This window comes from Dipodomys ordii, unplaced genomic scaffold (genome assembly GCF_000151885.1).
Source record: "Dipodomys ordii isolate 6190 unplaced genomic scaffold, Dord_2.0 Scaffold165, whole genome shotgun sequence".
Classification (NCBI taxonomy): Eukaryota; Metazoa; Chordata; class Mammalia; order Rodentia; family Heteromyidae; genus Dipodomys; species Dipodomys ordii.
In genome coordinates, this window is record NW_012267381.1 from 1,723,098 (window position 1) to 1,737,172 (window position 14,075).

The 14,075-nt window shown below is 41.4% G+C and overlaps 1 protein-coding gene across 3 annotated transcripts in view; it reads left to right on the forward strand.

The window, feature by feature from the left end:
- Cdc27 (cell division cycle 27) overlaps positions 1 to 14,075 on the forward strand; it is an 86,041-nt gene that overhangs the window by 11,627 nt on the left and 60,339 nt on the right. For 2 of the 3 annotated variants that reach the window (XM_013033277.1, XM_013033278.1), the window contains exon 2: positions 9,995 to 10,070. In XM_013033277.1, coding sequence (XP_012888731.1) covers positions 9,995 to 10,070 — 76 coding nt within the window. Of the gene's footprint in view, positions 1 to 9,994; positions 10,071 to 14,075 lie in introns of those variants that run through there. The other variant, XM_013033280.1, reaches the window with a different exon arrangement.

Below are 14,075 nucleotides of genomic sequence, written 5' to 3' on the forward strand. Positions count from 1 at the left end.
CAGCACCACTTCCGGCTTTTTTCTTTTTGCTTATGTGGTGCTGAGGAATCGAACCCAGGGCCTCAGGCATGCAAGGCAAGCACTCTACCACTGAGCCAACTTCCCAGCCCTGAAGTGCCTGTTTTTGAAAGATGTTTATATGTATGGTTCAGGAACTATATAGGTCATACCTAGTCTAGAAGACCACGTTGGTTTCTGTACAGGTTTAAAATTTAACCAATCACTGAGCTATACTTTTACATTTCTATCTTAGAGGTAGGTGTATTAAATCATTATATTATTTCAAGTTACTAAAGTGCAGACGTGACTTGGTTATATAGTTAGTAAATACTTTTCCACTTGAATTAAGATTTGGAGATCATATTAAGCATTTAAGAAATAATTGGTGAGTCAAATTAAATTTAAATACTCTTTAGGCTATTGTTTTCTCAGTGGCATTTTCAGGGATTTTTGTGCAATCCAAATGTTGAAATTCTCTAAGGAGAATACTTGTAGCTTATTGTATTCTTAATTTTTCTGCTGGTACTGGGGATTGATCTCTGGCCTCTCAAGGCTGATGCTCTACTACTTGCCACACCTCCACTTCTGACTTTTTATACTTTTTTCTTCCTTTCTTTTTCTTTCTTTCCTTCCTTCCTTCAGAGATTTTAAAGTTTTGTTTCTACACATCACCACTGATGAATGCCAATGCTTTCACCTATAGAGGTCATGCACAAATTAGGCCTGAGGCACTGCGGTATAGCCAGCAGGAGCTGCAAGGTCCAAAGTCCAGGATGGAGAAGGGCATCAGGGCCAGGTTCTTCAGCCAGAGCAGCCATGGCAGCTACAGTCTGTGCACTTGATGATGCATACCACTTCCAGCTTGCTTTGGGAACCAGCAAATACAGTTTGTCACAAAATTGGTATCACAAGTCTGAGTGCAGTACAGACATCATGAATTCTCATAGCCCTGTTTTTTCCACTTTGTCATCAGGTTTCTGTCTGCATAGCCTTCTTTAATGCAGTATTCATAGAGTTCTGTACTATTGCTTTCCATTTGTAAAAGAGGTCATAGATGTAATGGGTTTCTGGTGGTGGATTCTGAAGATGGGCCACAGAGATTACATTTTCCTCTTCTTTTCATGAGGCTGTGTTTCAGCTTCTCTCATCTTCTGATCTAGTTCATCCAGAGTTGGCTCAATCAACTCCTAGCCATCTGAGGGAGCTTTCTGGCTTCTTTTTACTTTAGGCATTTCCCCCCAGCAAGATAATTTTCAAGGATCTTAGAATCTTTTTCCTAAGAGTATAATAGAGGGTTCTCTAGTCTCTGCAGTAACAGGCTTGGATTCTTGTCCAACTTGATTATTCTTTGACTTGGGAGAGATTGTTCTCCCTCTTTGGACCTCAGTATTACCCAAACAGAGCCAACTCCTCTCAGACATCCAGCCTCCTTGGCCTCTACTTTATGTCGGTTGCCCTCAGGGGTAGAGAAGACCTACAACCCTCCCCTCTCCTGCACTGCCCCCACCCTAGCCAGTGCCCAGGTACACAGTAGTGAGAATGGAGAGAAAAATATTCTCCTAAATCCCCAATGCCAAGGGCAACAGCTTTTTTCATTTATAAAATCATTAAGAGACCCCAAATCCAGACTATTCTAAGGCTTTGTGCAACCCTCTTAAAGAACTTTATTGTTTCAAGTAACAATTATGTAACCAACTGCAAAAGTGGTGCTTGGTAAATGTTTCCTAAATGAATGAATGATGTTTTTCAAAAGTAATAAGCAGATTGAGTAAAATGAGAAGATAAATAAGTGATATGAACAATTATCTATAAGGTAGGCATATGACACATACTAGACAACCAGAAGATTGTAGATTGTCTTTCATGGCATAAAAAAATAATACCATGGGGACTGGGAAGATGGCTCAGTGATAAGAGTGCTTGCCTTGCATGCATGAGGCCCTGGGTTCGATTCCTCAGCACCACATAAGCAGAAAAGCCAGAAGTGGCTCTGTTACTCAAGTGGTAGAGCACTCACCTTGAGCTGAAGAGCTGAGGGACAGCGCCCAGACCTAAATACTCCATGGTTGTGGTTAGCCAAATGACCTCTGCTGGTCTTTAATAATTTTTTTCTTGTTTTACTTATTTTTTATTGTGAAAATACCATACAGAGGGGTTACAATTACATGAGCAAGGTAATGAGTACATTTCTTATCAAGCATTGTTGCTTCCTCCTTTGTTTCCCCTTACCATCCATTCCCATGCTCCCCCCCACCTCACCCCCACCCCCTGCATCAAAGTTGTAAAGTTCGTTTTTTGACATAATGTCTTGTACATCTCATTGTTGCAATGGAACCACCTGTATCCCTATTTAAACAATTTGTTTTTTCTCTTCCCCTCCCCAAATTATACCAACTGAGAATATGTTTCTGAACCATAAGCACAATCTACCAAAAAAAAATCATACCACTAAGAGATTTTATTGGACAAAAGACTGATAGTTCTACTTCCTTTTTCAGACATTAGCTTTTACCTGCTTTTTTTAGCAGTGTTGGGAATTGAATCCAAAGCTGGGAACATTCTAGAAAAGTGCTTTATAACTAGCTATATGTTTCCCACCTTTAGTGGGGATTTTTGTTTTTGTTGTTTTTTTTCTTGGGTCCTGGAGCTTGAACTCAAGGGTCTAGGCCCTGTCCTTGACCCTCTTTGTGCTCATGACTAGCACCCTACCACTTGAGCTATAGGTGCCACTTGCGGCTTTTTCTGAGTAGTTCAGACTTTCCTGCCCAGGCTGGCTTCATCAAACTGCTATCCTCAGATCTCAGCCTCCTTAATAGCTAGGACTACAGAGTGAGCCTCCAGTGCCAGGCTAGTGTGTGTGTGTGTGTGTTTGGGTTTTTTTCTTTTTGGGGGTGGGGGGGCTGGTCAGTCGTGGGGCCTGAACTCTGGGCCTGGGCATTGTCCCTCAGCTCTTCAGCTCAAGGCTAGAGCTCTACCACTTGAGCCACAGCGCCACTTACAGCTTTTTCTGCTTATGTGGTGCTGAGGAATTGAACCCAGGGTCTCATGAATGCAAGGCAAGGACTCTACCACTGAGCCACCTTTCCTAGCTCCTTCTGTTTTTTTTTTTGTTGTTGTTGTTCTTGGTCATGGGGCTTGAACTCTGGGCCTGAGCTCTGTCCCTCAGCTCTTCAGCTCAAGGCTAGTGCTCTGCTGGTTGAGCCACAGCGCCACTTTCGGTTTTCTGGTGATTAATTGGGAATAAGAGTCTCATGGTCTTAGCCAGGCCCCCGGTGGCTCACACCTGTAATCTTAGCTACTCAAAAGGCTGAGAGACGATTTGGTTCAAAGCCAGCCCTGGGCAGGAAAGACTGTGAGACTCATATCTCCAATAAACCACCAGAAAACCGGAAGTGGCCGCTGTATATAGCTCAAGTGGTAGAGTGCTAGCCTTGAGCTGAAGAGCTCAGGGACAGCACCAAGGCCCAGAGTTCAAGCCCCACAACCAACAAAAACAAACAAACAAAAAAAAAGAGTCTCACAGTCTTTCCTGCCCTGGCTGGCTTTGAACCAGAATCCTCAGATCTCAGCCTCCTGAGTAGCTAGGGTTACATACTTGAGCCACCGGCACCTGCTAGTGTTTTGCTTATTGTAGATAAGTTCAACTGTTAACTACACACTATTTTGTCTTATATTTTCCATATTAGTGTTCCCTTTCAAACCTACTAAAAGTTATTGTAGAACTGTATCTTCAGTTCTACTTTAGCTTCAGTTTGGGTTTTTAGAAGTTCATAGATAAGTGGAAAGTAGATCATAGTTCAAAAACAAGTACTCATTAAACTTTTTGTTAAGGCTAGTTATCTAAGATAATGAGGAAAATAGTTAACTAATCAAGGAGTATAAAGAAAAATAGAATCTGGTTTCTGTCCTTAGAAGTTACTAGGTCTGGGAATGTAGCTTAATGGTAGAGTGCTTGCCTAGCATGCATGAAGCCCTGGGTTTGATTCCTCAGTATCACATACACAGAAAAAGCCAGAAGTGGCACTGTAGCGCAAATGGTAGAGTGCTAGCCTTGAGCAAAAGAAGCTCAGGGACAGTGCCAGGACCTGAGTTCAAGCCCCAGGACTGGCAAAAAAAAAAAAAAGTTACAATTTGGTTAGCTAAATATCATCAAATAATTGTGATGAACATCCTGACATAAAGAACTGGCTCCAGCTCGTGCTAGCTCACTCCTAGCTACCCGGAAGCTGAGATTTGAAGATGTGAGTTCAAAGCCAACTGGGAAGACAAATCCAGGAGACTTTATCTCTAACCACAAAAGGCTGGAAGTAGAGGTTGCCTTAAGATGTAAAGCACAGGGGCTGGGAAGGTAGCTCAGCGGTAGAGTGCATGTCTTGCAAGCATGAGGCCCTGGGTTCAATTCCTCAGCACCACATAAACAGAAAAAGCCGGAAGTGGCGCTATGGCTCCAGTGGTAGAGCACTAACCTTGAGCTGAAGAGCTGAGGGACAGCGCCCAGGCCCAGAGTTCAGGCCCCATGACCGGCAAAAAAAAAAAGATGTAAAGCACAGTCCTTGAACATATACATCAAGCAAGGTTTTTAGGTCTTCCTCTCCAGGTGAAGGAAGTCCATAGTTTTCATAAGGGAAGGAGTGCAATGTATGACTCAAGAGGTTGAGTGCCTACTTTGCAAATACAGAATTCTGAATTCAAGCCGGGCGCTGGTGGCTCACGCCTGTAATCCTAGCTACTCAGGAGGCTGAGATCTGAGGATCGCAGTTCAAAGCCAGCCCAGGCAGGAGAGACCGTGAGACTCCTATCTCCAATAAACCACAAGAAAACCGGAAGTGGCGCTGTAGCTCAAGTGGTAGAGCGCTGGCCTTGAGCTGAAGAGCTGAGGGACAGCGCCCAGGCCCAGAGTTCAAGTCCCACGACCGACAAAAAAAAAAAAAAAAAAAGAATTCTGAATTCAAAGAACTACTTATGGGCTGGGGATGTGGCTTAGTGGTAGAGTGCTTACCTCGAATGCATGAAGCCCTGGGTTCTATTACTCAGTACCACATAAACAGAAAAAGCTGGAAGTGGCGCTATGGCTCAAGTGGTACAACACTAGCCTTGAGCACAGAGAGGCTCAGGAACAGTGCCTAAGTTCAAAGCCCCAGGACTGGCAAAAAAAAAAAGAAAACCCAAGAACTACTTACCTAGAAAACATGAATGAATCCAGGCGCTAGTGGCGTATGCCTATAATCCTAGCTACTCAGGAGGCTGAGATCTGAGGATCACTGTTCAAAGCCAGCCCAGGCAGGAAAGTCCATGACACTCTTTTTTGTCGGTTGTGGGGCTTGAACTCTGGGCTTGGGCGCTGTCTCTGCACTCTTCAGCTCAAGGCACTCTACCACTTGAACTACAGCGCCACTTCCGGTTTTTAGTGGTCTATTGGAGATTAGAGTCTCACTGACTTCCTTGCCCAGGCTGGCTTTGAACCGAGATCCTCTAGGATTATAGGTGTGAGCCACCGGCACCATGAGACTCCTATCTCCAGTAAACCACCAGAAAACTAGAAGTGGTGCTGTGGCTTAAGTGGTACAACACTACCCTTGAGCTGAATAGCTGAGGGTCAGCACCCAGGCCCTATGACCAACAAAAAAAAAGAAAGAAAGAAAAAAAAAAACCTGAATGATTATTACCACTTGGAAAAGTTTAAAATATTGATGCCTAAATTCAATCCCAGCTTGCAGGGATTGCGTTTTAGTGGATTTTGAATAGAGCATTATAAGCACAGGGTTGAGAGTCCACTGACCTAGACAGGAAAACCACTTAAAGTTAGTCTTTGAGAACAGAAACTCATTCTGTACATCTTCAGTCTAGAAAGTGTCTGACATATAGTAGCCACTCAGAAAACATTGAATGAATGAGAACTAGAGCCCTCCAAGACAGAAAAGTTTGTAAGAGTTGGGGAAGGAGAAAGAAAAACACATCAAAGAACAAACACTCCTCTGTTTCCTGTTGGCTTATTATTATTCATGGAAAGACATACTAGAATCGGGGCTGGGAAGGTGGCTCAGTGGTAGAGCACTTGCCTTGCATGCATGAGGCCCTGGGTTCAATTCCTCAGCACCACATAAGCAAAAAGAAAAAAAAAAGCCAGAAGTGGTGCTGTGGCTCAAGTGGTAGAGCGCTAGCCTTGAGCTGAAAAGCTGAGGGACAGCGCCCAGGCCCAGTGTTCAGGCCCAACAACCAGACCTCCCCCCCAAAAAAAAGACATACTAGATTCAATCAAATATCAAAAAAATTCTTTCATGCAATTGTAGTATATATCTTTGTACTCTTAGTGAAATGTGTTGTTAGTATGTTTTATAGGCAAATGCTATCCAAAAGTGAGGGTAGAATCCTTGACTAATGATACGTGGAAGAGTTAGCAGAAACAAATATAGTAAGACATTGTATGTGTTTTTTGGCTGTTTCTGCACAGCTTATATTTGGTATATTGTTTTATTTAAGTGTCTTTAGTTGAGGAAGAATCTTGTAGTAATCCAGCAAGTCTTCCTAACTGGTCCTATTTATATTTAATGTCTTAGTGTTGTTTTTGGTTTTTTTTCTTGTCACATCTTTATTTCCTAAATAATAAAAAGGACCCACTGATTACTGAGGATGAGTCCCTTTAGTGATAGTGAACGCATTATGAGGTTAATTTGTGTGGAGGAATTCTAAAACAAGCACATTGTACTGCTGGAAGAGAACTAAAATAAGAAAAAAAAATAGAATTTTATGGACCCTTTTGTCTTCTGGAAATTATATCATTGGGGCTGTTGGGATAAATCAGCCTTTGTATAACAAATTAACTTCCTTAACTATTTAGAAATTATAGAATTTCTGTTATTTAGAATACCCTAAAAAGTGCCTTGTGTTTTTATGGACACTGTTGGAATCATGTTATAGAACATGCTAACTACTTCTGAATATACTGGGGGGAAGTGAAATTGATAGTTAAATTTTAAACTAAAAGAAGATTTCTTCTTAGCTACCTAATTTGAGTAAATTGTGGCAGGAGACGGTATTTCTAATTAATTCCCATGGATGTGTAAAACTTGGTTATGACCAAGATGATACATGTGAACCTACAGAGGTTTTGGAACTTGATTATTGATTGATTGATTCATTTGTTGTTTCCGTGTGTGTCCTATGTGGTATTTATGCTGTATATGGTGCTGTAGGTTTGAGCCCAAGGCCTCATGCATGCTAAGCAAGGCCTGTACCACTATCTCTTTAATGTAATCTACATATACTGTCATAGTGTTGGTTAATGATAAGTAATTGGATTTTTTTATTTGCCTCATTATAACTCATTATTTGTCACATCATTCCATAATTCTCCATTTCTATCCCCTCCCGACCCTCCCATCTCTAGGCCTGAATGCTATCCCTGAGCTCTTTTTGCCCAAGGCACCCTACCACTTCCAGCTTTTTCTGTGATTAATTGGAGATACGAGTGTCACAGACTTTCCTAACCAAGCTGGCTTTGATCTGTGATCCTCAGATCTCAGCCTCCTGAGTAAGATTACAGGAGTAAGCCACCAGCTTCCAACTTCATTCCACAAATTATAAGGTGAAAAGTGTAAAAAATTTCTATCAATATTGGGGCTGGGAATATGGCCTAGTGGTAGAGTGCTTGCCTAGCATGCATGAAACCCTGGGTTCAATTCCTCAGTACCACATAAACAGAAAAAACTGAAAGTGGGGCTGTGGCTCAAGTGGTAGAGTGCTAGCCATGAGCAAAAGAAGCTCAGGGACAGTGCCCAGGCCCTGAGTTCAAGCCCCAGGACTGGCAAAAAAAATTTTTTTTAATTGTACCATTATATCATGATATCTAAAGGTAGGTAGTTTATCACTCCCTGATAGTATGTAGCTCAGTGACAAGAGGATTTACCCCTAATATGCAGAGGAAACTATCCATAAATTTACATATTTTAATAATAATTAGCAAGCTATTTTGTTTAGTGATACAGATTGAACCCTGGGGCCATGTACATACTAAGTCAAGCCTCTATCACTGAGCTGCATCTCTAGCATGGTACAACATCTTATTGTTTTGGGGGGGTAGGGGATTTTTTGTTTTTTAAATAGTCATGGGGCTTAAACTTTGGGCCTGGGTGCTGTCTCTAAACTCTTCAGCTCAAGACAAGTGCTTGAACCACAGCACCACTTCTGGATTTTTCTGCTTATGTGGTACTGAGGAATCGAACCCAGGGCTTCATGCATGCTACCACTAAGCCACATTCCTAGCCCAAGACTGGTTTTCAAAAGCAAGTCACAGCAGAAAGTATTCAATGGGATTGTATTTATTTAAAATTAGATAAGGAAAACTAAATGTTATGTTGCATAGGTATGATATGTACATCAAATTATGAAGAAAACAAAAATCAAAATTTAGAGAAGTTGTTTCTTTTTTAGGGCAGTAAGAGGTAACATTAATATGTTAAAGAAACCCATAGGGACTTTTGAAGACAGCAATATTTTGCTTCTTGAGTTAGATGATTAGTACATGGGAAATAGCTAGCCAGGAGCTGGCTCACGCCTGTAATCCTAACTACTCAAAAGGCTGAGATCCAAGGAGGATCTTGATTCAAAGCCAGCCTGGGCAGGAAAGTCCATGAAACTCTTAGCTCCAGTAAACCACTCAGAAAACTGGAAGAGGCCTGTGGCTCAAGTGGTAGAGCACTTGTCTTGAGCTGAAGAGCTGAGGGACAGTGCCCAGGCCCAGAGTTCAAGCCCCATGACCACCACCACCAACAACAACAAATCTAGGCACTGGTGCCTCTCACCTTTAATCCTAGTTCTCAGGAGGCTGAAAGCAGTGGTCATGGCTCAAAGCCAGCCTTGGCAGGGACGTCCATAAGACTCTTCTTTCTTTTTTGGGGGGTGTGGGGGGAGTCGGTCGTGGGGTTTGAACTCTGGGCCTGGATGCTGTCCCTGAGCGCTTAAGCTCAAGGGGAGCCACTGGCGCCCAGCAAGACTCTTATTTCTAATAAACTACCATAAAAGCTGGAAGTGGAGCTGTGGTTCAAGTGGCTGAAGTGGTAGAGTGCTAGCCTTGAGCAAAAAAAGCTCAGGGACAGCACTCAGGTCCTGAGTTTAAGACCCAAGATTGGGAGAAAAAGTCCACATAATCCAAGTAAATTTAAAGATTAGTAGTCATACAAGCTGGGCATCATTGCCTCATGCCTGTAATCCTAGCTTCTCGGGAGACTGAGATCTGAGGATCATGGTTCCAAGCCAGCTCCAGCAGGAAAGCCCATGAGACTCTTATCTCCAATTAACTAACAAAAAACCAGAAGGGAAACTATGGCTCAAGTGGTAGAGCACTAGCCTTGAGCACTTTTAAATGCTCAGGGACAGTGCCTAGGCCCTGAGTTCAAGTACCAGGACTGTCAAAAAAAGGAAAAAAGATTAGTCCTACTCATCTATATTCATTAGTCCTTACTCATCTATATTCTAGTATGTCCTTTGAGAGGCTAAGAATTGGGTGGTGTTTAAGTTGGGAGTATTTTTAATAGGAGGGTAACATAAATTTGAATGTCTTTCAAATGTATCATGAAAAGTAGCTGAGAATCAGTGCAACTTAGTGGGCAGACTGTAATGTAAATATGAATTTTTAAAAATATATTTGGCTTTTTAAAAAGAAAAAAATAAATGGCTAGAGATAAGCTTAGAAAAGCATTATTACTTAAGCTAGATCTTTTGGGATGAGCACTTTGTTAGGGGAAGGTGCTAAGGGAGCCAATATTCATTCCCTGATGAAATAAATATATGTACAAAGGTTCAGAAGCCTAAAGTCTGAGGAATAAAAGCAGATATATTAGGGACCAGGCTCTGAAGAGCTTTATCCAACACACTGAAGAATTTGGCTCTGTGTGCGTTGGGGTTTTATTTAAATTAGGGATACTAATTTGAGTAGTCTCCTTACTAGTAGTTACTTCTGTATGTACTTATAGTTACTTTTTTTCTCCATTTACAGGCTGCTATATGGCAAGCACTAAACCACTATGCTTACCGAGATGCAGTTTTTCTCGCAGAACGACTGTATGCAGAAGGTCTGTAATATGTTCATTCATATATAACCACAAATGAGTAAAAGGCATGGAATTCCATCACTTTTTATGACTAACAAGATTCTTGGTATTATTGTAGGATTTTTTTTTTTTTGGTTTTACTGTATTATACTAGTCATTAAAACTTTAGTTTGCATCTATCTGGCTCCTTTCATGTAAAGATGATAGTGTTGATTCAAGTTTATAGAATCAACCATATCCTAATTTTTAGTTTTTTCCTAAGCTTGGCTTTTGGGGGGAGGGGGGCGTGGGGCTTGAACTCTGGGCCTGGGTGCTGTCCCTGAGCTCTTCAGCTCAAGGTAAGCATTTTACCACTTGAGCCACAGCACCACTTCTGGTTTTCTGGTGGTTAATTAGAGTAAGAGTCTTATAGACTTCCCTGCCTAGGCTGGCTTTGAACCACAATCCTCAGATCTCAGCCTCCTGAGTAGCTAGGATTACATGAGTCACCAGTGCCTAGCTTGTCTTTCTGTTTTGTTAAGACCAGTGCTTTACCATTTAAGCTACAGCTCCATTTTTGGCTTTTTAGGTAGTTAATTGGAGATAAGAGTCTTATAGGCTTTCCTGACCAGGCTGGCTTTGAACTGTAATCCTCAGATCTCAGCCTCCTAAGTATATAGGATTATAGATATGAGCTACTAGTGCCAGTTTATGGTTGGATTTTTTTTTTTTTAAAGAATAGACTCCATATTCTGTGGCTGAGTATGTTTGGAATCTGGAGTTAGAAAGCTTAATCCATAATGAAAATCTTTTTTTTTGGGGGGGGGTCCGGTCATGGGGCCTGAACTCTGGGCCTGTGCACTGTCCCTCAGCTCTTCAGTGTAAGATTAACGCTCTACCACTTGAGCCACAGCTTGAGCCACAGCGCCACTTTCGGCTTTTTTCTTTTTGCTTATGTGGTGCTGAGGAATGGAACCCAGAGCCTCAGGCATGCAAGGCAAGTACTCTACCACTGAGCCACCTTCCCAGCCCCCATAATAAAAATCTTAATCTTATTCCTGTAACTTAAACAGATACTTGTATAGTCAGGCAAATTATTTAATGTCTGAGCATTTCACATTTCTCATTTAAAAAATAAAGATAATAATTACCTCATAGATTAAGGTTAACAATTCATGAGGTCATATGCACATGAATTTATTCTGCTTAAAGCAATATGCCAAGAAGACAAATTTGCTCAGAAAAGACTTCGAAAGAATTATAAAGGGGGCTGGGAAGGTGGCTCAGTGGTAGAGTGCTTGCCTTGCATGCGTGAGGGCCTGGGTTCGATTCCTCAGCACCACATAAGCAGAAAAGGTTGGAAGTGGCACTGTGGCTCAAGTGGTAGAGCGCTAGCCTTGAGCTGAAGAGCTTAGGGACAGCGCCCAGACCCAGAGTTCAGGCCCCACAACCAGCAAAAACAAAAAGCAAACCAGAAATTTTGATTAATTAGGCTATTTATCAAAATTGTGGTGACACATGTCAGAATAGTTGGAAAATTATAAATACAATTAAATATCCTTTCAAATTCTCCAACCAAAAGTTCAAACTTTTCTTTTGATTGAACTCTGGGGCCTAGGCCCAGAGTTCAGGCCCTACAACCCCACAAAAAAATAAATAAAAATAAAGGATTTGTAATTTTGGAAATTATCCCTTCAGTAAAGAAATTTGAAGTATTGTATACTTTGTTGTGGGAAATGATTTTGATCATCTCTGTTGAAATATGTAAACAATTAGCGCTCTTACCTAAAATATTCTTTCAGATAAAATTTCGCAAACAGCTATGGGCTAGCAGTTGGTAGGCTTTTCTCTTGAGTTACTAAATTTGATTATATTGATCCATGATTAGAATGTTAGGTTATTTTTCTTTACAGCCAACTAGTTGACAAAAATTTAGGCATTTGAAACCTTTTTTTTGGGGGGGGGGGTCTGGTGGTGGGGCTTGAACTCTGGGCCTGGGCACTGTCCCTCAGCTCTTCAGCTCAAGGCTAGCCCTCTACCACTTGAGCCACAGCGCCACTTCTGGCTTTTTTCTTTTTGCTTATGTGGTACTGAGGAATCGAACCCTGGGCCTCAGGCATGCAAGGCAAGCGCTCTACCACTGAGCCACCTCCCCAGCCCCTGAAACTTTTTTTTTTGGTCCAGTCGTGGGGCCTGAACTCTGGGCCTGGGCACTGTCCCTCAGCTCTTCAGCTCAAGGCTAGGGCTCTACCACTTGAGTCACAGCGCCACTTCCGGCTTTTTTCTTTTTGCTTATGTGGTGCTGAGGCCTCAGGCATGCAAGGCAAGCGCTTTACCACTGAGCCACCTTCCCAACCCCTGAAACATTTTTTTATCTGCTTCTTGTTTGATTTATTTTGATTATTCATTTTTTAATTAATAATGTTATTTTAGTTGATCAGTTGAGGGGCTTGAACTCTAGGCCTAGGTGCTGTCCCTGAGCTCTTCAGCTCAAGGCTAGTGCTCTACCACTTGAGCCACAGCGCCACTTCCAGCTTTTTTCTTTTTGCTTATGTGGTGCTGAGGGCCTCAGGCATGCAAGGCAAGCGCTTTACCACTGAGCCACCTTCCCAACCCCTGAAACATTTTTTTATCTGCTTCTTGTTTGATTTATTTTGATTATTCATTTTTTAATTATTATTGTTATTTTTTTTTTGGTCAGTTGAGGGGCTTGAACTCTGGGCCTAGGTGCTGTCCCTGAGCTCTTCAGCGCAAGGCTAGTGCTCTACCACTTGAGCCACAGCACCACTTCTGGCTTTTTCTGTTTATGTGGTCCTGAGGAATCAAACCCAGGGCCTCATGCATGCAAGGCAAGCACTCTACCACTGTGTCACCTTTCTACCCTGATTATTCATTTTCAAAAATTTCAAATATAAAATTTATCTTCAAACTTTTGAAGATACATCCATTCATCCCAGAATGTGAAGTATTCTTTTGTGAATAAATGTGTATGCATTTCATATTAATTGAACTGTGTAGTTTGAAATATTTTTCAGGAGACACTATCTAATTAAGAATATATTCAGGGACTAGGAATGTGGTTTAGTGGTGGTAGAGTGCTTGCTTAGCATGCATGAAGCCTGGGGTTTGATTCCTCAGTACCACATAAACAGAAAAAGCTGGAAGTGACACTGTGACTCAAGTGGTGAGTGCTAGCCTTGAGCAAAAAGAAGTTCAGGGACAGTATCCAGGCCCTGAGATTCAAGCCCCAGGACGGGCAAAGCCCCAGGACGGGCACCAAAATAAAACAAATAAAGGAAAGGAAAGTGGGGAAGTAGTGGTGATGTTGCTTATGTCTCTAAGAAAGTTGTTGAAAAAATTATCAAAAAACTAAAGGCAAAATGACCAACACAAATGCCAATATTTTAACATTTAAACAACAACTTACAAATAAATTTGTGTTTGAGACAAGAACCAAACAGAGGGGAAAAAAAGGAAATTGAATACTTTTTTTTTTTTTGCCAGTCCTGGTTATTGAATTCAGGACCTAAGCAATGTGAGTTTTTCTGCTCAAGGCTAGCACTCTACCATTTTGAGCTACAGTTCCACTTTCAGCTTTTTTGATGGTTAATTGGCGATAAGAGTCTCATAGACTTCCCTCCCCAGCTCAAACTGCAATCCTCAGATGTAAGCTTCTTGAGTATCTAGGATTACAGATGTAAATGCACCTGGCTCTTTTTTTTCTTTTAATGTGGAAAGAGCAAGATAGCCTTCTAAACATAAAAGTTGATTTCTTGATTCTTTAATGGGATTTTGGGCAGTAAAAAAGATTTCAAAAACTTTAGTTCATATACAAAAATGAATATGACCTGAGAAAAGTAGCTCTATTATTACCTTTTATTGCAGCAAGACATTACTTATGAAATATTTGAATTAGTAAGAAATACTCCATGTAAACAATTAACTTTAAGCCCTTTTAAAGTTGTTCAGTCATATGTTGACTTTTGATTCCAATATCCTTTCTGACTTGTTTTGGTTTGCATTATTATTTTTTTTTTGGTTGGTCAT